This window comes from Falco rusticolus, chromosome 6 (genome assembly GCF_015220075.1).
Source record: "Falco rusticolus isolate bFalRus1 chromosome 6, bFalRus1.pri, whole genome shotgun sequence".
NCBI classification, from domain to species: Eukaryota; Metazoa; Chordata; class Aves; order Falconiformes; family Falconidae; genus Falco; species Falco rusticolus.
Window position 1 is genome coordinate 4,476,437 of NC_051192.1, and position 26,459 is coordinate 4,502,895.

At 45.9% G+C, this 26,459-nt stretch overlaps 1 protein-coding gene across 1 annotated transcript in view; it reads right to left on the bottom strand.

The window, feature by feature from the left end:
* Positions 1-1,188: 1,188 nt before the first annotated feature.
* KIF26B (kinesin family member 26B) overlaps positions 1,189-26,459 on the bottom strand; it is a 61,106-nt gene continuing 35,835 nt past the window's right edge. The window contains exons 6-10 of the mRNA XM_037393104.1: positions 21,638-21,800; positions 17,065-20,503; positions 5,293-5,495; positions 3,758-3,908; positions 1,189-2,999 (exon numbers count right to left, since the gene is read on the bottom strand). Coding sequence (XP_037249001.1) covers positions 2,851-2,999; positions 3,758-3,908; positions 5,293-5,495; positions 17,065-20,503; positions 21,638-21,800 — 4,105 coding nt within the window. The 3' untranslated portion in view covers positions 1,189-2,850. The remainder of the gene's footprint in view (positions 3,000-3,757; positions 3,909-5,292; positions 5,496-17,064; positions 20,504-21,637; positions 21,801-26,459) is intronic.

Here is a 26,459-nt window from a genome sequence, read left to right on the forward strand (position 1 = left end):
CTTCCTAATCCACAGAGGTACTAAATCTAGAGACAATGAATAATTGAGTTAATTATGCTGGCGAATATTACACGTAATACTAGATATTTTACAACACCTCTGAAACGTGTCCACTTGATTTATAGAAACATCAGCACTTCTGTGTAAGTCCCAGACTATGTGAGAGGGCATCTCTTGTTAATAATGCATTCTGTACGTGCACTATTTGCTCGGATTCCACCTTCTATCAAGTGTATATTTACTTTTACTGTACCGCTTGACATTTAGCATCTCGCCGCAGGTCCCCAGGGCGCCCAGTATGCCCATTTTGGGCTGCTTGTTTTCAGCAGAGGAAGAAGGCAGCATCCCAGTTACCCAACACCCACCTTCCAGCAAACACGCCTTCAGGAATGCTTAAGCTTAAAGAAGGCAATATTTAATGTCATGTGCAGAGCTTGGCTGGTGGGGAGGGACCGGGGTTTCCTTGCAGGTGAGGGTATGGCCCAGGAGGCAGGCTTAGCCCAGCAGCACGGGGCGAGCGGTACAGACCTGCCTGGGGATGCAGGGGAGTGAGAGGTGGCGGCTGGATGTAAAAGCCACCCGGGGGTGGGGAGGGGGTGACCCGGCAATGTGTATCTGGGGCTCCCTGGACTAAGCCCATCAAGAGGGATGCAGTCCATATCCCCAGGGTGCTACATCTTCATCCAGCACAAAACCACAGGGGCGATTCCCGTGGAGCTGTACGGAATTCATGGGGCTCTGTGGAGAAGATGGCCTCGGCAGAACCAACACACGGCAAGTGCTACCAGCATTATTGCAAAGAGAAACAAAGCTAGCTCAGTCGTGCTGTTTGGGGGACTTTTCAGAGGTTGTTTTTGCCTTGAGAGAGAAGAGTTAGAGAGATCAGACCTATGTCTTTGATACTTACTCGGAATTTAAATTTCATAATAGGAGAATGCTGTGGAACAGGCTAGAAAGCGATTTTCATGTAGGACCCTTTTTTCCTCCAAATAATCCTACAGAATGTAAGAAGAATCTCCTACAAAATCCAGTGACAAGGCTAATAGGATGAATAAGATTTGTTATTACAAGTTGTAGAGTACTAAAAGAAAATAAAACCATATAAAAGTTTTTTTCTTTTTTTTCTTTTTTTTTACAGCACTTTTTTTCAGCTAACTGCTAGAAAATCTATTAAGTATTTTTGTAGGTTTGTATTTCCATTGAGACTTGCTGCTTGGAATATTGTAAGATGGCATTAATAGGATGGTGCAGGTAAAAGAAGAGTTGCATTTAAGTGCAGCAGTAAACTGATGCATAATGAGTATATATTAAATGATGCTCTTATTTTCTCATAAGCAACAGGAGGGTAAGACAACTGTGAGAGAGGAATTTGTGTTAATGGGCTTGTTTCAATACAGAAGAAGAAGAAACCCAATTAAACAAAATAATTCTTCATGCTCATATGTAATTAAAATGCAGATTTCACACATCCCTTTAAGAAACATGAGGGATGTTCCCTCCCACATACCGTTTTGTAGATAAAGAGACAAACAAGTAGAACATTTAGATGTGCATTGAGGGACAGACTCTCGTCCTTTTGATGTCAGTGTGAATTTTACCATGGCTTCAGTACTGGAGGGCTGGTAAGGAAAATGCTGTAGCCAACATGCCCGAAGTGCTATGACCGTTCACTCCCGACCTGGTTTACTTCTAGATGTGCTGAGCTAAGCAGAGCCTGCACTTCTCAGGTACATCTGTGACTACAGACAGACTGGGCCAGTGACCGAAAGCTGCCAAAACATCTTCTGCAGTGGTATATGTCAAAAAGAGGTGAAGCTGTTTTTTATCAGTCATAGTCTTAAGAAAGAAAGACAGAATACATCACTTATTTTTGGACTAAAAAGCATGGGACCTCACTGCCTAAACAGTAATTTTCCAGCAAGTTACTAGCACCAGAAAAGGGGATTAGGATAAAAGCTCCTCCTGATCCATAACTCTAGCTAGTATGAAGTTAAAAATATATGAAAAAGAAAACAAGTTATGAGGGCTGGATGAAATGGGAAAGATATTTACTTTGTGGTAAGGTCACTTCTCCTGTCTCATACATTGCAGAACCTACAGGCTGGGAAAATTACTGTGTCCTCCAGCATGTGAGATAGTACAGAAGAACATGAAAGCAAACCTTATGCAGTGCTAGAAATATTTTTTGTGTCATCTGGGAAAGCAGAATTTCTCTTTGAGTGGCCTTACTCTGGTAACAAGAAAAGACAGTTAACATTTATTCATATGTTGTACTGATTAGGAAATATCTCTACAAACACAAGTTACTTAGAAACAGCAAGTCTGAAATAGGAGAAAACACCAAGAGAAAAACAAGCTGTAAATACATTTCAAAAGTGTGTTTGTTTTTTTTCCTTTTTCTTTTCTTGACTAGCACCATCTGTACACAATAAAGTATGAACATAAATGTTTGGATAATAAAGATTTGCAAGGCACTTAAACAGTTTTTCTGGATAGGTTTTCTTTTAATGAACCTCTCAATGGAAGTCCTACAACCATCTTTCCTCCTCCCTCAGCTAACGCAGGGAAAGAAGTGTCTTCTGCCAGCAGTTCTTATTTACAGACATGTCCTTAAAGGTTCCTCAAAGTGCTCTTTTAGGCTAAGAGAATCAACAACCTTATATCTCCATGTTTCATGCTTGTCCTGTTTTATTTAATGCTACTCTTCCGTATAGTATAGCAAATCTCTCATACACACAGTTGAGACTTGACTCCAACCTTCATCCTCATTCTGTTTTCTTTGGGATGCTATTCAGAAGGGAAAAGGAGGATGACAGAGATGCGCATCGGAATTCTCTCGAGGTTCATACTTTATCGGCGTCTGGAGGTGATGTCGAAACAGGTGATCATCATGAGGTGGGCCTTGCAGAAGTTGACACGGTTTTCCAATCGCTCAGTAACACATTCCAGGGCCTCCAGGTATTCCAGAGAATCCAGCTCAAATACCTGCTCCAGATCAACTGTGGGAAAGAAAACACAGAGCTGGGAAAAGCAGCCAAACCCACTGCTGGGTGGTGGGAGAGACAGCGCTGATTCACCTTCAGACCCAGCAGTACTTATTTCTAGACTCTTTGATATGAATTCACCTACTGGCTAATAATAAAAATTGTTGTACAATTATGGCAGTACTCTCTGTCTTTTTTCCTTTGAGGTGTTGAGGTCCTCCTTCATTTGAATGTGAATGCTCTTTAAGCTGTCTGAACTTTACACATCTAGAGTTATAAAAAAATGGGCCAAATTAATTTTTCATGTAAGCCCACTGGTGTCAAGGGACAAGTTTGCTCCACAGTGTTATTTTGTGGTAGGAGAGCAGATTTATAATAGTGCTCATGTCTGAGTGATCTGAGGGGAAAAAAAAAAAAAAAAAAGAAGAAGAAAAATCTCATTTTCAGGAGCTGTGGACTGAAATGCATGAACATTAATCTACCAATGGCAATAATCAGCACCACAATGCTGTACCATTTCAAGATTCAGCTCTCAGGCAAAAAGGATCGCTCAGTTCTACTGTCAACATTTAATAAGAATTATAGGGACTAGTTCTAGAAATACAGTCAATCTAAAACTTGCCCTTAGGTCATATGTCAGTTTATTTTAGTTTACAAACACAGTGGCTTACATCTCATTCTTAGCAAATATTTCTGCTCCCTTCTTCTGTCACCCCTCCATTGACTACACCAAAGGACACCTATGAGTCCAGGCAATAAAATGATGTCCTTACATTCACTGAGCCATTTATTAGGGTCCAGCATCAGGTACTGTTTGGTCACCTCCAGTTCTCTCATTAACCACTCATACTTGGCCTTGACCTCAGCAATTCTCTGCTGGCGATGCTCCAGGATTTTCAGCTTGGCATTGAAACATATCACCTCCTGCCAACCAGAAACAAGGAGTGAGAAAGGAATAGGTGAAGAGGAGAAGAAATACCCAGATCCGTTGAGTCAAATATCCTCCTATCAACAATACTGACAATGAGCCATTTACTGTGGAAGAGTATGAATCACTACATGAAATCATCCATCACCTGTTTTCTTTTTATTGCTTTTGTTTGGTTTTGATGTTTTCCACCAGTGGGCTTTGGAGACTTTGCAATGATAGTTCATAATAAGCCATAATAATACCAGGCAGCATCTTGAAATCAGATTAACTGTAAGCAAAACTTTTCTGGTTCTTGTCACCAGAAGTTTGGCTAAGAAAAGCTAAGCTCTTGGGAGAAGGACATCCATCGCTGCAATGTTTTGTGTTTTAATGCATTGTGTTAAAGCCCTAAATACATCTCTGTGCTTGGCGCATCAGAAATGCAGCAGTCATAAAATACAAGAACTAGCAGCAATATCAAATTTAAAACATCCTTAAACAAAGGGAATGTTATGGAAAGCTCTAGCAATTCACAATCATTAATTGAGAAGATATATTTTCTGCAAACATAGAGGGCATAGTAACGGCACAGGGTGCGGTGCTGGCTGGAGACACCCAGTCTGGCCTTGCATGACCTCGGAGGGGTGGCAGCCATCAAGGTGTGCGGTAAGTGAGCCCCTGGTGAGGGCTGTGGTACCCTGGCTAGCGTGGGAGCACTCCCAACAGCAGAACTATCCTCCTCCGAGCCCGTGTGAAGATCACAACACTACTCTGCCTTCTGCTCTGTAGACAAACGTGCCATGTGGGTAAAGTGCAGGGGAAACCCCACCCTTGTTGGTGATGATTTTCTCCATACAAAATCACATCAGAGAACATCACAAACAGCCTGACCAAGTGACAGGGGTTGGAAGAAAAAGTGCCTTTAATAATAGCCTGTATCCACAGTTACTTTAAAACTGGTGCTATTCCACCAACCTCAGATCATCTTCCCAATCGTACCTTTCAAAAGCTGACCTTTGCAGTTCCCTGATCCTGTAAATTTGGAGGCCTGAGGTTGGCAGGAACCACTCTGTTAGAGAGAGGACATTAGCTATCCTGAAAAGAACACCATCAAAGCTCTTTGGGCTCCATCGCTGCCTTGACAGACAGATGTGACAAGGTGCTGGAGCACAGCATCCACCAAGAATATAAGCAAGGGGCAAAACCACAAGGTACCAAAGTCGGTTAGCTGCCACAGAAGAAGCCACAATGTGAGTCATAACTGTCTTAAATGAGATAATAGGTTTTGCTGCCTGTTGAATTAACCATATACAACACTGCACATTTCTGACTGCATAATCTGTGCTCTCCCTCTCACACCCTCCAGGAGGAAGGAGATGTTATATGGATTGCACTCACCTTGCTGTCACCACCTCGTCGTCGCTGGAGCCTCTCCACATCATCTATCTCATAGACTTTGATCTCAAAGGGCTCCCCCAGCCCCCTCTGCCCACTTCGCAGGGGTCCATCCACCCAGCGGACCCCGGGGCTGTTGGCAGGCTTCCTTGCTGGGGAAGCGGTATCAAGTGATAAAGCTGGGATAAGCCTCCGTCTCTGGGAACCTGCAAAGGCAGAAAGTTCCATTTCACATCAGCACGGTTATTGCCTCTCCTTTCTGCTCCATCTGCAGGGATGTCTACAAACTACAGCTATCCAGCAGCGGAGCAACAGCCCAAGGAGGCCATGGATGGGAGCTGTGGCTGCAACACGCTGTACCCACTCACCAGGAGTCAGATCCACACATGTTCTGTGGTGCCTGGCTCCAGGATGTGATCCTCAGAGGGGCACGTACCCTAAAGTTTCCACAGCTTGTGCCTGCTTCCCTTTGCTCAGGTCTCAGTGCGCATAGCTATGCCAGTGAGGGACCAGAGCAGGAGGATGGAACCAGTCTGGCTTTTCTGTCCTATCCCTATACTGGTACCAGCTCGTACCACCTAAGCATCAGCATCAGCCAGCCTCTGCACAGACCATCTCCAGGGGAGGTGTGGGTTTGGTTTTTCTTTAATCACAGCACAAAAACCGCTTTGATACCCAAGTTCTTTCACTATGCCGGAGCTGAGTGCCAGTGTGCCACCACCTAGTCCTTTGCACAGCACCGCTGTAGGCTGGCCAGAGCAGTAAAAACACTGGCAAGGACAAAACACCTGCAGCAAGTCTGCTCAAGCTTGGTGGCTGCCACCAGAATTGCATTAGCCTGGTCTCTGTTCAGTAGAATGTTCTTCTAAAACGTTTCCCACTTACGCACCGTTAACACCACCTTCTCGTGTGGTGGAGAAATTTAAAACCATCCTTAACGGAAAAATGGTGCCATCAGCCAGAGCTAGATCCAGGTCTGAGACACTCTGGGAATGCCAAGGTTCACCTTGCCACAAGAACACCGTCAGGCTTTTCTTGGGAGCAAAGCAAAACAGATGTCAGCAGGCTATGAAGTACAGGGACGAGGGCAAACGTTTTGCATTTAGTTCCCATTTGCACCCATTTCACTCACGAGAAACAGAAGCCTGTGCTCTAGAAGGGGGCTCCAACCTCCTCTCTGGGAGGAGAGGCAGCGGGGACTGCGGCAGTGACAGCAGACACACTTACATGTCCTCATTATATTTTTCTAGCCAGAGCTGGCACCGGGATAGCCTGTGGGCTAGCACAAGGAGAGGCTGGTGGCCCTTGGCACACTGGGGCGATGCGGCAGGGCAGAGCGGGCTGAGAGGGGCCGACCCACTGCCCCCTGCCCAGGGCTCCCTCGGCACACGGGGGGTGCAGCTCTCCCAGCGGGGACACTTGTGTGCAAAGCAGAGGAGAAAGAGGGATGCCTTTTTATCTGAGCCTTGAATGCTGACTCAAGATGATTTATCTGAGGTTTAGAGCGCTTTGGAGAGAAACAAAACTAAAGTCCTCCTGCATCTTTGTAGTGAGGCAAAACTGGATCTAGTTTATTCTAAACATACACTAATTAATAGGCTGTTTATTAGCTCAGGTACAGAAAATGATGGTGTCTTTTGACGGGAGACTCCTGCCACTGACCTCTCCAGTAATCCTCTGTTTTTTCTGATCTCACCTTAATTGGGATCAGTAAGAAGATACAGCCAAAACAGAGCTTCAGGGTGAGTGTCACAAAGCAGATGACAGCTTGCTCATCCGTATCAACACACAGACACAGCAATTAAATTGTTAAAATTTATATATTTTCCATTTACATAGAAAACACCCATTTGAAGTCCTGAATTTATTGGGAGCACTTGATGGGGTTAGGATTCTCATAAATTTTGACTGTATAATACATAAAATGCTTTGTAGGAATTACAGCTCACCAGTCCTCTGCTGCCCCATACAACCTCTTACGAGGATGGCGGGGGCAGCTGGGGAGCTCAGCAGTCTCAGCAGCTCCCTGCCCAGCACCTCACACACCAGCTGACCTCCCTCCACCTAAATGGGATTCCTTTCTCCATCCAAAAAAAAAAAAAAAAAAAAATATATATATACCAAAAATCGATCTGAAAGAAATCCTGTGAGCTGAGCCCAGGACAGAATAATGACACTTTAATTTATGACCCTCCAGCATGTAAAGCAACATGCCATTTGCTAAATGTCTTGGAGGATATGCTTTTCACTTAGTTTGAATTTCTCCACGCTCAGAACAACCCCTCTTGAGCCTAGCTTGAATATGAATAATCAGGCTATGAAATAGCCCTGCACATGCCCAGAATGTAAGATTTGCTTCCACAACATATCGGTTGCTCTACCTTGAGCTATAGGTTAAGGTTTAGCCAGGTTAAAATTAAGATAGAGTAATGCAGCAGTGGAGGTGGGCAGCGTGAAAGCAGATCTGACTGAAGAGTAGCACTGAAGCTACAACATACTTCAGCAAAGATAAGCCCCACGAAGCCTTTTTAGAAACATGAACCAAGCCAGCTAGGTATGCAAGGGTAACGTTCAGGGTAAGAAGACTCACTGACCTCAGCGAAATTGCCCAACTGCACAAGGATGTGTGCTTGTAAAAGTATGTGTTGACAAGGTCAGAAACTAAGAGTTCTGGTTTTGCTTAAGTACTGTATATTTTGAAGTGTCCCCCTTAGATTGCCTTCCAAGTGCACATTCCAGACTGAGCATCTTTTCTGTGAAAAAGGTAAAGGCAAAAACTATAAATGCAACATCTTCATGAAAAGAAGTATGATGTCTGTCACTTCAAAGCAGGAGACGTCTGAATGGGATGCAAAACAACTGCTGTCCTAGAAATTTCAAGGTGTTCCAAACGGAAAATAAAACTGTAACCTGATATGTCATAATTCCCGAAGTTTATAGTGTGTGCGCTCAATGGCAGGATGTGGAGCCAAAGCTGTTCCCCACTGCACTGAATGGCACGGGAGGTAGAATTGCCTTTCTGCACAGAACCTGGTGTTCAGCATTTTGTTTTTCCTCAATAGATGGTCCACCCAAACTCAAAGTGATTACAAAAAGCGATTCTGGCTAAGTAGAGCAGCACCTCTAAGCTCCCACCGTTCCTTCTGTGGCTTCATTTCCAAGAACTACTGAGCTTCCAGCAGCAACAGCATCAACCTCAAATGCAGTATCAAACTGTTTGCTTACTAGCAAAGAATATCTGTCCTGTTCCCCCTGCTGCTCCTTGCTGTCTGCCAACAGGGCTCCTGCTTGTTTTGAGTTGAAAACACAAAACCCAATGCTGACATCTCCTCTCATTCCCGTTTCCTAATGGGGTCTGCCCTCATGGGCAGCTGTCTGTGACGGAGCCAGCTCCTCCCCATTCCTTTGACCTCCTTTCTCCTAGCTGATTTTATAGCACTTTCCCCAGTGCAGAGCACATAGCCTCAGGTTTTCACACAGTTTGCACGGTTCCCCTCCCAGTTACTGCAGACGTCACCAATGACTTTGCATGGAAGACCCCTATGATGATGTGGAGACTTCACCAGCACTATTTAGGGTGCCTATCTTAAGGTCAGCACTCCAACCGCCAAAGAACGCAGGCATTTATTGCCAGAAAATCTAAACAGCATTTGCTCAGCCTGGCAACTCAGATTAAATAGGGAAAACCGTGTTGTACTTGAACGCCTGGAAAAGGAAATACTGACAGGATCCAACATTCAGAAGAAAATCTTCAGTCCACCTCACTGTAAGATAATCCAGGTCATATTCTGTGTTGACTTCTATTCAATCCTGCTGTTGTGAATCAATAAGAAATACAAGGACACTTGGGTCTAGAAATTGTTTCTTGCTATAATAAGAATAAAGCAACCCTTGTTTATAATCTTGCATCCAAACCTACACTAGATTTGTTGTTTCTGTACTGGTGTGAGGAACATGCTGAGGGACAGCCTACTCCTAATTTTTTTTTCTACCCACTCAGTTCCTTTCTTAACCTTGTTTCCTGAATTACTGTCTCACTTTAACAGGAGCTTTCCAGGGCAGTTTAGAGCTGGTGAATGAGCACTGCTGCAAGCACATCAGGAAGCAGCCCTCCTGCAGTGTGGCAGGTTGACAAGTAATCTGGGAAATGCTTCAGGGAAGATGCATGTTACGGTGGGGGTTGTTTTCAGCACCCACTATTCCTAGCAAAAAAACCCACCAGAATCTCTTTATTTAAAAGAGAGATGTATTTATTTATTTTTTTTATCTCATTTGGGGCTGGATTTTGGTTTAACAGGTATTTCATAGAATCACGGAGTTGTTAAGGTTGGAAAAGACTTTAAGATTGTTAACCCAGCACTGCCAAGCCCACCACTAAACCATGTCCCTAAGCATCGCATCTACACATCTTTTAAACACCTCCAGGGATGGTGATTCCACCACCTTCCTGGGCACCCTGTTCCCATGCTGGACACCCCTTTCAATGATGAAATTTCTCCTAATACCCAACCTAAACCTCCCCTGGCACAACTTGAGGCCATTTCCTCTTGTCCTGTTGCTTGCTAGTTGGCAGAAGAGACCAACACCCACCTCCACAACCTCCTTTGTCCGCACTGTGGCATTTCCTTAAGAAGCCGGTTATTGTTACTACAGTATTGCACTAAAGAGCTTCGCTGGGTGCTTGGGCAGCAGAGGCTGCAGGGGGAAGGGGGTCTGCAGCCAGAGCATTAGCTCCCAACAGGACAGTGGTGGAGGCGCCTCATTCCAGTGAGCTAATTCTGTGGCAGTGTCAGGAGCAGGTTTTATTTACGCCCAGCCTAATGGTGTGCGACTCAGTCATGCATGTTACATGGAGCCTCCACTGTGCACAATAGCCTGCTGCCATTTCCTCTATTAAATCATTCCTATGTTCATGTGGCTGAAAGCTCAGTACTGGCATGCAGTAGTCAAGCGTGTAAAAAATGATTACTCTGATCCCTTTCAACACAGATTTGCTGCATGAAATGGCCTGGCTTTGACCTGGGAAAATCAATGCTGTTGTTTTAATGAACAAGAAAAAAATAATAATCGGAGCTGAAGCCCACGCTTCCCCTCCCTCTGCTCCCCCCAGGGCTGTCCAGCCAGCAGTCACATGCACAAAGTGGTCACCTGCATGCAAACAGCTTTTTCCTGTATAATTCTAAACATCCTTTGTCACGGCGAACGTATAATGCGGGAGATCAATTAGCTACCATCACTTGTAAGCAAGTTAAAGTAGAAACGCTGGAGATGTCCTATGGCTTTGTGATACAAAGGGCAATTTTCAGATCCCCACACTGTGCCTTAGGCAGTCTAAACATGAACCAAATTCCTTTTCACTTGGATTCAACAAGAAAAGCTCAGACTCTTTTTGTTGGTGTTTTGTTTCATCATTATCATTTTGGCCACGTTTCAAGATGTTATGCTTTGCAATATTGGTTGGAGATGGACTTTCATAATTTACAGCCCACGGATCCAGCCTGTTTTCTGCTGGCTTTCGTAGGCAGGGCTAAGTGCTTCCAGAGACTGAATATGTTCAAATATAGAGTTTTCAGGGCTTTCCAGGAACCTCTAAATGTCCGTCTTTAAAACCATCCCACCAGCGACACACAGAGCACACAATAAGAGAGGAAAATGGACTCTAATTGTAGACAATTATTGTCATGTCTTAACAGTCTGTCTTTTTATTAAAGTGTTTAAAATCATGCAGCAATTTGCTCTGCTTTGGTGGTGAAACTTAGTACTGAGAAAGAGCCGCAAGGAGTCATGAAACTTTACTGCAATAGCCATAAAATGCTGCAGCAGGAATCTTTAATTATCTATAGTCCAACAGCTTCCCTGTGCAAAGATGACTGAAGCCTGTGCCCAAACACATGCACCCACACTGGTCCTATCCTGGACTAAGAGCAGGGTCCTGCAAATGTTGAGATACACAACTCCAGCTCGGGACATGGGTTTAATCTTCAGCAAGTCAGCATTTGGAAACCTTAATTTTCCCCCAGTCTTGTTGCTACTTGGCCTTACTTTTGATAGCAGCCCTTAGAGTTTTGTTTTCTGATGCTGACTGATACTCAGCACCCAGGAAGGCTGAAGACTGGCCCAACCTGAAAGCACTTCAGGGAAGACCTCTCTCCCCTAAGCCTCACTGCTTTGCCTGTCTCCTTCCTTCCCACATCCTCCTCTTGTGCCCGAGTGCTGGGTCTGTGTCCCTGTGAGCAGCTGGGTGCACACCAGCCCGCAGCAGCAGTCCCCACCGGTGTGTCCCACCAGTGCACCCTCGCTGGGCCCCCAGACCTGCTGGGGCCACAGGGCGCTGCCCCCAGCGTTTCAGCCTGCTGGCACTGGCCCCAAAAAAACTCAGCTAGAGAAATCAAAGGAGACATGCTCCTCGGCAGAGGGCCTCCCATCTCAGCAGAGCACTGCAAGCAGCAATAGACTGCAGCCCTTGGGTCTAACGCCATGTCACATGGATGGGGACTCTCTGAGGCACCCAGCTCGATTCCCAAAGGCAACAGGAAAGAAAACAGCCTCAGGAAGATCTCTGTGGTCTCCATGAAAAGCCTTGTCTATGATGAAATGTCTCAGAGCCCTTCCTGTTCTGCTGTCCCCAGAGAAGGTCTTACAGGCCGCTCCAAAATGTTGTAAGGGACAGAAACCAGAGAACACCATCTGTAGCAGAGGGTGGTAAAAGGCAGAAACAAGGCATTCATGCGTGTTACACGAGAAGGCAAACAGGACTGGCTTTACTAGGTAAACCTCCTCAGAGCCTGGGCTTTTGCTTTGCTGTTTGCTCACAGTGGGCAGGACCCGGAGCCAGCACCAAAGCTGCATCTCTGCAATCATACAGCCACGTTTTGCATTGAGAGTTATTTCAAAGTAACGCCCACATACATCCAAATGATTTTCATCGAGAAAAGACGCTAAAAAACCAAGCGGAAGAGCAAAAAGCAGGTAGGTAACATTTCTGATCTAAGGACCCTGCTGTTACTTTTTTTTTTTCTTTTTTTTTTTTTTCACAACACTGTTTTCTAGTTTTATGAGCTGGTAACCCAGAAATTACAAGAGTTGCCCAAGGTGACACAGCGAACCAGCAGCACACCGAAGAACACAACAGAGATCTTGCCAGCCCTAATCTACCACCCTCCCTGCCTCGCTCTCATACCTGTTGTGCTCCCAGGATACAAATTCGGCTTTGGTAAAGCAGAGTTCAGCTGAAACGCATTTCCTGAACGCATGTGGGAGTTTGTATTATACAAGCACCCTTATCGGTGCCTTTCCATGAAGTAGCACTGGGCCATTGCACTTGAAATTGCTGAGGAATTAAAAACCAGTATAGAACTGGTGCTAGTGATGGCAGTACAAACTGTGCCCTAACCCTTCAGTGCCCTGCTCCAGACAGCACTGCCTACCCAAGGGAGAGGGGACCAGAGCCAAAGCCAGAGATCTGGCTGCGATGCCAGTGGTTTCTTACAGGGGAAAGGCTCACGGAGCGAGCGAGGAAATCAGAGAAAATATAGTTGCACAGATGCTTGTAGGCAGAGAGGGAAGAAGAGCCTGCCACAACATAAAATAACAAACGAGCCCCCCCCCCCTCCACTGCTCTCCAAGGGCCGGGGAGGATGTGTGGCCAGGTCAGTTGGCGTTGGGGTTGGGATGTCAGTAATTTAACCCTGGGTCTGGCTCTCCCTTAGCTGTAGGCATGGGGCAAGTCAGTGAATTTCTCTGCCTTCATTTCTCCATCTGTAAAATGAGGTCTGGAATAATACAGCACAGGGTGGATTAGAGCAGCTGTACAGAGCTTTGAAACATACAGCTGTAGATCAGGGCTAAATAGCCAGAAGCAGTCACTTTGGGGCAATATATGCTGACACGATGTTATAGGACCAATGTTAAATGCTAGAAAGATGGGAAAGTTTATTAAATGGAGAGGTTAGCTTCAGGGGAAAGGCTTATCGTGCTTCATGATGCAAACGTGATTTTTCAATAGGTACCAGAATGTAAGAGGGAATTTATTTTTTTTTTTTTAATTTTCTTTTAATTTTGGACACAGAATACTGGGATGTCTGTGAACTGTACAGGCACAGCCCCAAATTTAACCTAATGCTAACACCGAAGGATATGAACTAGCTTTATCTTTCACAAGCTGTCAGTGTAGGTCTGATGCTTCATGTATGACATCCAGAAAGCACCTACGCATACAAATAATGCACTTAAGAGCATTGAAAGGCAAGATCTTAATCTCAAAAAACAAAAATGATGGCTCTCCAATGTGTCAGAACTTCAGAAGTAATTGTGAGATCTGCTGGTGATTCTCTTAAAGACTCTTTATAGCTCCTCTTAGAGGGGCCTTGGGCTGATTCATGTTGATCGTGTCTGACAGCTAGCATTTCTGTTAATAATAATCATAAATAAAGTGGACAAGGTTGCCTGACCTGAAATGAGCATATCTATAGTGCCATATCCATTACAGCACAGTGGATCTGTGACCGCAAATCAGGAAAGGTCCAATGCTCTTGACACTATGTATTAAAATAATGTCTGTCTTTTAAGAGCTCAGAACCTTTGTCTGCTATCTTTTCCATTAAAAAGTGTTCCTTAAGAGAGAACGTTCACACTAGAACAGACCTATAGAAAGGGGATATTACAGAAGATGAAAGATTGCAAACCTTTGCTTTTTTTTTTTTTTTGTTTATTATGCAATAAAAATATATTTGTGAACAGCTCTATTCTCCTGCATATCTCAGCTCCTCCTTCATGTTCTCCAGCATTGAAGTCATAATCCTGGTTTTATGTCATCATAAATCTGCTGACATGTGAAAAATTATACTATTATCAAACACATCAAAACAGAATTATGATTTCACAGCTGCAGGATCAAATGCAAACAGGAGCTGGGTTATAAGAAAGTGAGGCCTTATTAATTTCTAGGCAGCGGTTTGCTGCTGGAGATATGGAAGGGGGTAAAGATATTTTTTTTTATTATTATTTGCATAAACCCCTTGATTGTACTTATAAACAAACACAAGCCATTCAGAACAGTACAGGAATTCCTTGCTGGCACAGGGAATCACTCTCAAAAGTATCAGTGATGATACACTCAGAATCTCTCCACATCGGGTGATGGGTTGAATTAAGAGAGAAGCTTTGGAAATCACTCTGAGGGAGGGCAACCTGACAGACTATCCTGAGCCCACTGGGGCACGCAAATGCCACGGACACAGTTCAGATCCAGCAACCGGGAGAGATCTGCAACACCGCTGACCAAGGAGAGAGGAACTAACCCACACCAGAAATTAGAATAAAAAGATTAATCTGTTGGCTGGCCAAACAAAAGCTGTTTGTGGTGAAAAAGAGAGGCCAGATGTTACACAGCAGTAAAAAAGTAGCACAGCTGAGACTCCCCGTGTTCCCCACCAAGGGAAGAGTCCTGCTCGCCTTTGCCTACCTGCACAGCACGACAAACCAGCGTCACTGCCCTGCCAGGTAGGCTCAAGGCTGGATAGACCATGGAAAAGCCTCTTCTCTCCCAGTGTGCCTTCCAGACTGCTACAGGAGCAACTTGAGCCCCCAGCCTCACACAGCCCTCTCCTCATAACCCTTCCCGTGGCCACTGACACCGTGTTCAGTCCTGGGCAGGAGTTACTGAAAGCCAGAGCTGTCAGCCAGAATAGAATCCTGGTATAAAGTACAACAAAAAGATCTGAAGCTCTTCTGTAATTACAACACAAAGAGGATGTTTTTCTCACGCAGGTCTCCAGCCTCGTCCAGCTTCCAATGTGCTATCAAAGCAGAGAGAAGGGAAACAGAACAACTTGTTTTATGAGCGTCATGGTAAACAAATCCTGGTCTCCTACTGATTTAGGTTTAGGATGAACTGTGGGGTGTAAAGAATCTGCAGGCTCTGCCTGAAGATTTTCTCAGAGTATTTTTTAAAAGGTCTCTCCTAGGGAAGGAGTGATGGTCTTTATGGTCTAATCAGATTAAATCTACATTGCCACTTTCTCTCTGTTCCCCCATCTGCACAGATGCCTGTTTCCACAGAACTTGATAATTTTTGCATCTAAACGTTCTGTGGAAAAAGTCCGTATTATGTGGACAGCTTCTCCACAAGACCCAATCCAGTTTTCAGTGTAAACCCACAAATGCCACCTCTGTGGGCAGCTTTGCTTTCCTTTCCCACAACACACAAATCATCCTTCTTTTTCTTGGAAGTTGCTATTAAAATGTTAATATTTGAAAGGAGCTATCACAGGAACACCTCAGAAAGAGGAAAACGAAGTTACTGCCACGTAACCTGAAGGGATAGGAAAGAGGTTTTCTCGTAGGATGCAAAGTTAACTTCAGAAAGATTATTTCATCACTTGGTCTGTTTGCTCCATGTGGAGTGATCACTTTCAGGTGCATCCCCTGAGCAGGTACCACCAGCCATGCACTTATGGGTAAAACCATAATATAATAAAACATATTATGGTTTTAATAGCGCTATCTGTTGTATTCACATCTGTGCTGCACATGTTCTTCCTGCCACCACAGTTGGGAGCGGAAAGAAAGGGCGAGTTTTGCATTACTCAGTCCGTTCACTGCAAGTGAATCCCAGAGGTGAGTATCTCACCAAGTGGAACAGCTGCTTAATTAGCAACTCTAGGAGAGTAACACGGCTCGGACAGCCAGTGCTGCTGTAGGATAAGTAGCCACTGATTTCACATACCTGTGAGCACCAGTTCCAATGCCAAGGTGCACTTTTTTCAAAAGTAGGTTAGGCAGGACTTGTGCTTCAGGTTGGGAGAACAGCACCCAGGGAAAAGGTGAGGTGATCAGGTGCTCCTCATCTCTGTCCTGCAGTTTTCTGAAACCCATTCCAGTGGGAAGATGGATCAGTTGCAACTGCACAGACTCTTGGTATGACCCCGGAGGCTCTTGCCATTTAATTAAAAAGTCTTGATGTGGTTTGAAAGCTACTGGGCATAATATCTGAACAGAGATCAAGTCTTTCTGATCCTTTCTCTGATCACTAAAAAGGTTTTGGATTTACAAGTGCTTTGATGCAGCAGTTCCCATTTATTAATATGATTTATTATTTTTATATATAAAATACTGGGAAAAGAAGGGCTCTGAACTCAAAACTTCAAACCCAAGAGTCTCAGAGGCAGGATAACATCTTTCCAGGGGCATGGGCACAACTTTGTTCACTCTTCTAGGTGGGAGAAAGGAACTCAGCGGTGGTTTCAGCTGCCCAGCATCTTGCTGCTTCAGGCATCCAGAGCACAGAAGGAGTGAAGGGGGGCTCACAACAGGTACTGCTATTCAGCAAGACTCTGACCTTGTGCTGGTGAAACACATGCATGCAAGGAGGGGAGTCTGCCCAAGTGCTTAAGAATAACAGTTTCATTTCGCTGCCTCACAAAGGCATCCTTCTGGAATCAAATCAGAAGAATATTTGTACAAATAAATACTGGAATGTGGCTGCCATTGGCAATAGTAACCAGTTTTAGGGATAAATGTTCTTCTGTTCATGTGAAGTAAAGCGAAGTGAAATGGGCGAGAGGGAGTCCCCACTGCAAAGGCAGTGCAACCACGTGGGATTTGTGCCTGCTGCAAAGTGAAGAACCTGGGAGCCTAGGATGCTTTCCCTGCCCTCACCTCTCTGCTAAAAGATACAGCTGGTATGAGCAAGCTCACCTTTAGAGCAAGCCTCCCCACCATGTACGAGGCACCTGCTTCAGTCTGCACCCCTCTTTCGTGCCACCGCAAGCTTACCTGTGTTGGATCTTTTCTTTGGATTTTTGAGACTTCGGCACCGGCCGCTGGCGGAGCTGCTGTTCTCGCTCATGGAGTCTTGTGCTGAAGAGGCGCTCCCTGTCGCCTCACTGTCCCGCATCATGCTCTCGTAGCCGCTGCTCCCCCCGCTGTGGTAGAAGAGGGCTGTTTTCCCCATGGCAGGGGGCAGCTCCCCGCTCAGGACACTGCTGTTGTCGCTCCCATGGCCACTGCTGCAGCGGTGAGGTTTCCGAGGAGGGGTGATCTTGCTGTAAGGTGAAGGCAGCATGTGAACAGTTGGCTTTTCATCTCCAGGAGGACCCCCGCGCTCGTCTGCCTCCGAGCTTCCCCGCAGCTGTAAGCCTCTGGCACTGGTGCTCCCTTGGAGCAGCTCCGAAATCCGCCCATTGACAGCCCGAAGGGGCAATTTGGAAGCAAGGCTGGAGCCCCGGTTTCTGCTGAGGGACTGCATCGACCAGGACATGTTCTTCCCACTTGGAGGCAAACTGGAGCTCTGCCCTACGGACTGAGGCAGAGACTTGGTGGAGAAGCTGAGCGTTTTGGTGGCAGAGGCAGATAGGCTGCGAGCTTTGGGGCTCGCCAGCAGGAGCTTGCTGACTGCAGAGATCTTTGACTGGCTGGCTTTTGGGGAGGCCCCCGCCGACTGGGAGAGCCCCGAGTTGGTGGGTGAGGACATGACACTGCGGCTGAGGCTCCGTCCAGCCCTAGGCATGGTGGTGTCTTTGCCAGGGCTCATTTTGGAGCTCACTGAGGACAGGCTTTCCGCTCTTTCCAGCGACAAACACTCATAGTGGCTTCCTGTGGACCTCCCAAGGGAGTTGGTCCTGCTGGCGAGCTGCTCCAGTTTGGCACTGAAGAGCTTGCTGCTGCTGTTGTTGCCGCTGCTGTCAATGCCAGGGCCCTTCTGTTTGGCATTCAGCTCCTCCGGGAAGCTGGCCAGGAAGGACCCCGGCTGGCTGGAGGGACTGCTGGTGGTGCTGCTGGCTGCACTGTGCTGGGGGCTGGCTCTGTTCTTCTGATCCAAGCTTGACTTTCTCACCGGTGGCAGAGGAGGAGTCCCTTTGGGACGAGTGAGGACACAGTGTTTGGGAGATGCCATCTTCTTATCCAGACTGGCCTTAGAAAACTGCGGGAGGGCAGGAGAGCCAGCTCCGCTGCTGTCAGTGGGAGTAGGATGGAGGTGACTGTCGGGCTCCTCCGCCTTGCTTGCCTTTGGGAACCCTCGAGGGAGGCTACCGTTCTTCAAGCCATCACTGGAGTGAACAGGGCTTTGGGTTGCAGAGCCGGACGCTGCCACCTCACACCCGTCCACAATCCTCTTTAAACTGTCAGATCCTGGGGAGATAGAGGCATCCCCGCTGCTGCTGCTGCTGCTGCACCTGTCTGCTGAGGACTGCTTGGTGTTGTGCTCAGCCTTGGCTGAAACGGCGGCAGTGTCAGCTCTTTGCCCATCACTGCCCCCAGAGCTGTCCTTTTTCATATCTTCTTCTCTCTTCAGCCAAGGGTCTTCAAATTTTATATCCTTCTTAGCACTGGACTCTTTCCCATCATGGGGATGAGCAACCTTTGGGTCTGCAGTTACTGCCGGTACAGCATCATCAGTGTCTTGGGCTTTGAAGGGATTAACGGCGATACATGGATACACGGTAATGTTTGTCTTCATTGGGATGTAACCTTCACAGCTGCTGAGGCTTGCGGTGTTTTTGATCGTGACAGTAGTTTTCCCGAGAGCTGATATTTTACAGCCTTTGAGGGGTGGCACTTTGCCGAAAGCTTCCTCCCCCATTTCCGACAGTATAAGCATGTTGTCAGCCACTGGCTTCTGTTTGTCACTTACACAAATCATGCTGGCGCTTTGTATGGTGCTTGCAAACTCGGAGACAGGGGGATCTGCCATTGCTTCCCCATGCCCGTAGCATGCCTGGGCTATGAAGCTGTGGCATGACTGCTCGCCATCGCTCCCTGTGCTCATTTCACTCAACCATGAGCTGATGGATGAGCGCCTGCTGCCATCGTCCTGGGATTTGTCATCCAGGCCCAGCTTTGGAAGTGGAAGGAACTGCGTGATGCTGACTTCAGACACAGGAGCTGCACTGGAGTAACATTCCAGATCTTCAGATATGCTGCTGATAATACTGACTGGCCGAGAGCCAGAGGCCAAAGCCTGCACGGAGCAGTCACTGTTAAAACTGATGATGCTGGTTGGGCGCCCATTGTCAAGGACCCCACTAATGGTTAGTTCCTCTACAAGGGTGAACACCAGCTCGTCCTCTCCATTCAGCTCTAAGGGCTGCTGCACAGTCACCATGGTGGTGCTCAGAATCTCCTTCTTGGATTCTGGAGAAAGGCTTTGTTGTGGATCTTTGTTGAGAATGGTCTCCTCAAAATCCCCATTGCTGGAGGACACAGACTTCTTCATGATCTGAGGGCTCATGCCGACAGGTGGGGTCCGGATTTCTGGCTGCAATAAAGATTCACTAGATGTCATCCCAGTATCCTTACTCAGGGGAGCTGGTGGGGGACTGGAGCTGGGCAGGACTCCTTTCTGTGTATAGACCTTGCACCTCTGGGAAGGGGAAGTTGGGGGCTTGTACTCGGATGTCTTTGAGAGGCTTGCAATGCCCAGCCGGGGAGAGCCCATCGGCCGAGGTTTGCCTTCCACAAATCCACAGGTGTTGAGACCTTCCCTGCTGCTCTGCAGGCTGGTGCTGTGTGCTAACTGACCAGAGCTAAGCTCTTTGCCAGAGCTGCCTGTTACACTCCTGGGAGAAGGAGGAGTTGAAACATTAGTAAGGGCTCCAGAAGGAACAGGGGAGTGATTTCTCTTAGTTTTGCTGGGTGTTGCATTTATATTTTCCTTGGCTTTTCTATCAGGATGCTGACATTCTGGCATCGTATCTTCCTTATCTGACTCTGGTAAGTGGCTGAGCTCTGCCAGCTGGCTGGAGACAGAGCACTTCGACATCTGGTCTGAGCTAAATTGAGCAGGCATCTCTTCAAAGGGAAACTTGTCGGTCTCTTCACTGCCATCTATGCAATCCAGCCTCTCTTGGAGCTCTGCAAAGGTGTTGCACTTCAGGCAGTCTCTTTCAGATGTGCTGGGTCCCGATTCACTCACTTCCTCCAACCTGCCCTCGTTTTTGGTCTTTTGCAGAGCAGGAACTATGGGAACAAAGTCAGGGGGACCCTCATTATCTGTCAGCTCCTTATCAGAAAGGGCAGTGCCATTGGGGCCAACATAAATCACCGTGTCGCATGACTGCTCACTGCTGGATGAATAATCAGGATCGCTGGATAAATGCAAAATAGGGAAGTCTGGGTCCACAGCATTTCTGGAATGGAAAGGCCTCAGCTGGGTTGGCCTCCTCATCCTGCCCTCCTCACAAGAGCTCTCTCCTCCAGAAGAACTCGATGTGTACTGCAGGAGGAGAGAGAGAGAGACCAGGAAATTTCAGCATTGCAAGCGTCTACCTGCGCGCACACAAGAAGGTCACGGTCACATCTACGCGGGGGAATCTTTGAACTAAAGCACAGAGCTCTGAAGCTTCTTATGCACGGTCCTACAGCAAACACACAACCATCTACAACGAACCCAGTGCCCCAACTCTGTGTCCCACTCAACATGATGACACTTCCATAACATAGTACTAAACAAACAGATTTGGATCCTTCCCTTAATCAAGCCTGGCCAAACAAATCAGAGATTTGGTAAAGGCTTTGCTATTTTGTGTGTGTGTATGTACGTGAAGAGGAACGAGAAGACTTACTACACAAATAAGGCACAGAAAATAAAGGCAATCCCTGTCTGGTCATACTACCAGTGTGTGGAATTGTACAACATGCACTCAGAGGTCTCTGGAGACACGCTGCTGTGATGGCGTGTGGACCGAATCCCTTCACTTGTCTCTCTTCAATCCATTGACAAAAAAAGGTTTTGTCAATCCATAGGCTGTCAGTTTAAATGAAAGGCTTGAAATTCACTTGTTGTGCCCAGTTCACACTGTAAGTTGTAAGACTCTAAAACATGAAAGTCGTAAAACTCTAAAACATGAAAGTGGCTACAGCTCACCCTCACTCTACCTGGAAAATCTATCACCTGTATTTGGTGCAAGTGGGAATAAAAGGGGCATCAGTGCTGGCAATGGCCACGCTGCTTTGCATTTATTTTGCTCCTGCTCTCTCTGAGAAGCATAGACAATCTAATTCTTCACTTAGCCCAATTTCCTTTAACTCTACAGCAGTTTCATTCCTCTGTATTTCATTAGCACTAAGAGCATAACTGAAAATAGATGCTGGCAGCTGCATCATTAAACGAGGCCAGCTTACAAGCTGGCTACAGCAGATAGGTCTGAACTCACTGCTCTGTACCTGGGGCTGAAGCTGGTCCATGCTCTGCTCTGAGCCACTTGCCTAGGACAGGGCACACACAACACATGCTCTTTGGAACTGGTTACTGATGTGGTTACATGCTGCTCTGCCCTATTAAGGACCCTCCAAGGTCTTCCTTCCTCCCTCCTCCGTCATTACAAGAAGGAGTTATACGTGGTCTTACCTTAGTTTTCTTTTTCTTCATCCTGAGGACCCTGGATGCAATCTGGATGGTGGACAGCGTCTCAGCGTAGTTCCCCGCAGTGGCTGAAATGTGAGCTATCATCGTGGTGCGGCAGTTCATGTTCCCCAGGGACTCCCGAAGCAACATGGTGAGCTTGCTGTCTCTGCAAAACAAAGTGAATTAAGGCTGCATTAGCGAGCAAGGTTTCACTTTGACCGTCATGATGTGACTTGGGCCTCAGCAAGATTTTTTTTCTCCTCTTTTTAATGGAATCCTAATTAGTTTCCTTCCTCAGGTTTGCACAGTACCATGACTGCAGCTGAGCATGCTGAAAGACCCTGAGCTACAATTTAAACTTCTTTCCTTTTCCCAGTTCCACCTTTCTGTCCTCAGCCCTTTTGTGCTGTTGCTGCTGCCAGTACAGAGCTGCAGACCAGAGCTCAGGACTGACGTTAAGGAGCCGCTGCAGCAAACACCAAACTGCTGCCCTTTCCCCGTGCTCAGTGTGCAAGCAAACTCTGGCCCAGCTCTGGAGGACAAGAGGATAGTGGATTAGATTAAAGGACCAAATTTTTTTTTCTTGCCTTCTAGGGCACTTTGCTAACTCACTAACAATAATAGTTAAATCACTGCAATTATTTTTGGATGATGCTGGCGACATGCAAAATAATCAAGCCTTAAGACTACACAATTGTTCTTTCCAATTAGATCTTTTCTTCCACTGAGGTGGAAATCAAATTTTCTGTTCTTGCCATTTACATTACATTGTTCGGCACAGGATAGCTGTTGAAATGCTGATGCCTTGCTGTGGAGCTGTCTGCGACTGGACTAAGAATATGAATTTTAACAGCATAATGCTGCACATATAATGCCTCTGTGGTGGTCAACTAATCCTATAGTCAGAAATGCATGCCATAAGCTTTAAAAAGAGCTTTAGCTACAAGGTGTACAGGTCAATGGCGAGTTGAGAAATGGCATCCTCTTGAAGAGAGCCTTTCCTACGCTGTAGGTTGTTCATGATAGTTACATATGGCTGAAAGCAAAGGCAGCCACAGCCTGATATTTACTTATTGCTAAAGGAATTGCTTTCACTTTTTACATTTGTCACGTTGTAGTGATAGCGATACCTTCAGATGCTGGGGATCAGATTTTTGGGGCTCACTGTTCCATATCTGCTAATGACCCACACTGCACAAGGGCTCTTGGTTGTCCACTTAACATTTCCAGCTCATGGGAATGCTGCATAAAGCTGCAACTGCTGGGAACTGAAGCAATGCCTACTGGATGGGGCTGAGACAAACACCAACATTCTTGAACTTCTCTTTTTGACTGAGTAAACAGCAGCATTCGGGATGCATATTTTGATGCATCCAGCAGTAAGTCTGGGGAGCTCATAAGCTGCTTCTCCTGAGATTTCCAGTCCTTGTGATTTCAGCTAGGCTAGCAGAACTGGAAGTAAAACATTTTTTGTTTCAGGATTTCTGCCTCCACCTGCTCCAGACACATTGAAGACAGCCTCGTGTCTTTGGGAAGCAAATAAACATCTATAAAGACTATACTGAGACAGCCTCACTCCTTTCGCTTGTGACCTAAGGCTGCTTTGAATCCACAGATCCAGAGTTAATAGGCTGCTGTATCTCAGGTTAGTGGCCCTCCTTTCCATCAAGGAATAATTAAGATGTCAAATTTTGTACATCAGTTACTGCCACTCCAATGCAGAGTTACATGGAAATTATTAACATCTGCACAGGAATCAATAACATGCCTTTCATTTGCTAGTGCTTCTATCATAGCAAAACATGAGACGACAGGGGAAAGGGCAAAAGAATACATTCTGAACATGTCAGTCTCCTGAGAATACATAACCCATGCAGCCAGCATCAGCACACTGCGGCGTGGCTCTCCTAGAGGTATATGCATTATGAATATAAAATAATCCATGCCATCTGCCTTGTACTGAAACACATGCTTGCAAGAAGAATGACACAGAGGAAATACCTATTCTATAACTCAAATGATCCTCTGACATATATCAGATAGGAACTAAAGGGCAGGCTTGTTTAGGATTAAAGCCTGAAACCAGCAGCAAAAGGGCCAGCCAACACCCAAATCTGATTTTGGAGTTTATTCATTCAGTACTGTCTGCATCTTGACTATCAACTTTGCACCCAGACAAAATAACCAGCCTCATGTCACTATTGCACACTGAAAAATAAAATGAAGAGAAAGAAATATGCTAAACAGATTTTTGTCAACTCTGGACATTGTCATAAGACAAGTTCACCTGTTCAGGGTTCACTGATCCCTCACAATAGCACCTACAAACTTCTAAAGGAAAGCAAGCAAGCCAAAGAGACCATAATAACACAAAAACGCGTAGCTTAATTTTTAACTCAACCTATCCTCATCAAGTAAAATATCGGTAAAATATTCTGGATGTCTCACTGAATTTGCTTGACAGGCAGCACGAGACACAAAGTAGATGCTTTGTTCTTCTGAATGCTGACACGGCATTTCTGCCTGAAGGAAAAAAAAATTAAAAAGAAAGGCTCTGAACTGTTTCATTAGGTGATTCATGAGCTGGTATTTGCAAAAGCAAAGTTTCTTGTGAAAGCAGAAGTTTCACAAAGGGAAAGCCTGCAGTTCTGCACTGGAAGAGCTTTGAGAAGGAAGCCCGTTGTTGATCTTCTGGCTGGGCAAACTAAACAAAGACACAGGGAAAAAGGAGCTCCCGGCCGGGCGGCTGCTGCGGGGTCCGTGCTGCTCGCTGCATGCAGCAGAGCCTGGCTTGCAGAAGGTCTCGGGCTCCTCATAGCAGCATGGTGACATGCACCAGTGTCTCCACAGCAAATGAGAGGTCTTCAGGAATGCTAACAGTCCATTTCCATTCTGCTCCAAGAGCACTAAAATTATATGCCAGAGCAGCATGATGGCTCTGTTTTATATACCTATCTTCATTTTAAGTGTATTTCTATCCCATCCACTTGTGTTTTTATAGTTTAGGAAATATACCATAACCCATCATGAATACTGGGATATAATATAGGGACCAACGAAGGAGGGGTCAGGATACCACACTTCAGACTCCAGAGCCTGTATATCAATAAGTCAGTTCTGCAGCCTTTTCAGTACTTAAAAGTTACCTCATTTTTCTAACTGCATCACTTAGGCTAATAAAATACATTACCCTTACTTGTACACCTTTTCTTCCCTGACTTCTTAGATCATCATGGCTACAGCAAGATAGTACTAAATACTATTCGTATATCCCACACAGGGAAAAACCCGAAATAAAGTATACGAAGCTGTGTCTCTGGAAAAGTCCAGAGGCAGGAGCCCTGGGAGCAGGAAACCAAACTCAGACGTCTTGGAAGTATGTGAGGAGGTACGGCACGGTGGATCCCGAAGGGAGGAGCTCTGCAGAGTGCCAGGCGGAAAGCTCTGGTCCATTCCACGGAGTAGCAGCCCTCCACACGGAAAGGAGCGCTCTCTTCTCCACGCTGCTCCCTTACCTCTCCCGTATTCCACCCTCTACCATTAAAGCAGCTACTGAAGGACTTAGAGCGCTGTTTTCTGCACCTCTCAACAGCTACCGCAAGGAGCCCCAGCAGGTATTAAACCTCCCCGAAAGAGAGATGTGGTAGTGCTGCAGTGAGCACAGTGTTCTCCATTTCTTCTCTTCTGAGACTTCACCATGCAAAATGGGATCAGTGTAAATTAGTCCTTTCACTTGCTCAGTAAGAAGGAAAACTGTATGTCTTCATGTGCCTCATACACGTTTGTGTTATCCTTCCTCATGAATGATTAGTTGTACTCAGATTCAAACAATACAGAACCTTACATTGAAGAATGGAGCACTCCATGATATGTTTCCTTGGACATCGCATAGATCCCACTTGCCTATGTGCATTAAGTCAAAGTCTTTAATTTCGTGACTGGATACTATTTTTCCACTAGACCCCTGCCTCAATCACTGCGCAGGATAAACAGTGCTCACTGAACAAGAAGTTATTCAGTTTTCCACTTAATCCTTGCCTTTTAATGTGTGGACTTGTGCCTTACCTACCATTAGGACTATACAAACGCAGCTCTGAAGCCAAAATGAATGATTGCTTCAAAGGTTCTTTTTCTTTTTTTGTCCCCTGTGGAGCTCATCAATGCAGTATCTAATACTGGAATGCCTCTGAGGTGACGTATATAATCCTCTGGTAATACCTGCAGCATCAAAGGCTTCACTAAGTATAGGTGTTTGGTGTGAAGCACTGATCTTTCAGAGTACTGAGCATTATATAGTCTTCTACATTCAAAGTACAGCTGACTTTGACTTGTCTCGCAGAGAAAATGGGGTAGCTGGTGTTCAGCCTGGGTACCCAGAAAACCAGGAACATACAATTATAACTCATCTAAAATGCTGAGGAATGCATTGGCAGAGCCAGTTCTGAAGATGGTACCAGCTCCCTTCAGGACACCTCCCTTCTCTTCCACACGCCTTCCAACTTCTGCTACAAATTAGGGAAGGAATTTGTTGGCAATGAGCACATTGCTGTACAACACTGATGCATCTCTAAAGCAGGTCCTTCACCTGCCTTGAAAAAGATGATAATTGGGGTGGGGGGGTAGCTATCCTGCAAAGGCAACGCAATATGTAGCCCATATAAAGCGAGTTTGTCAGGAAAAACTTAACGTTGACATTTCCTGCCCATGCGGTGATTGATTTCACACTCTGAATGCTCTTATGCACTGTCATGTGGATTTGTGCTTATATTTTAATGAGACATCAGCAAGCCTGGAACCTTCCTATGTATTACAAAGCCTCAGTTGC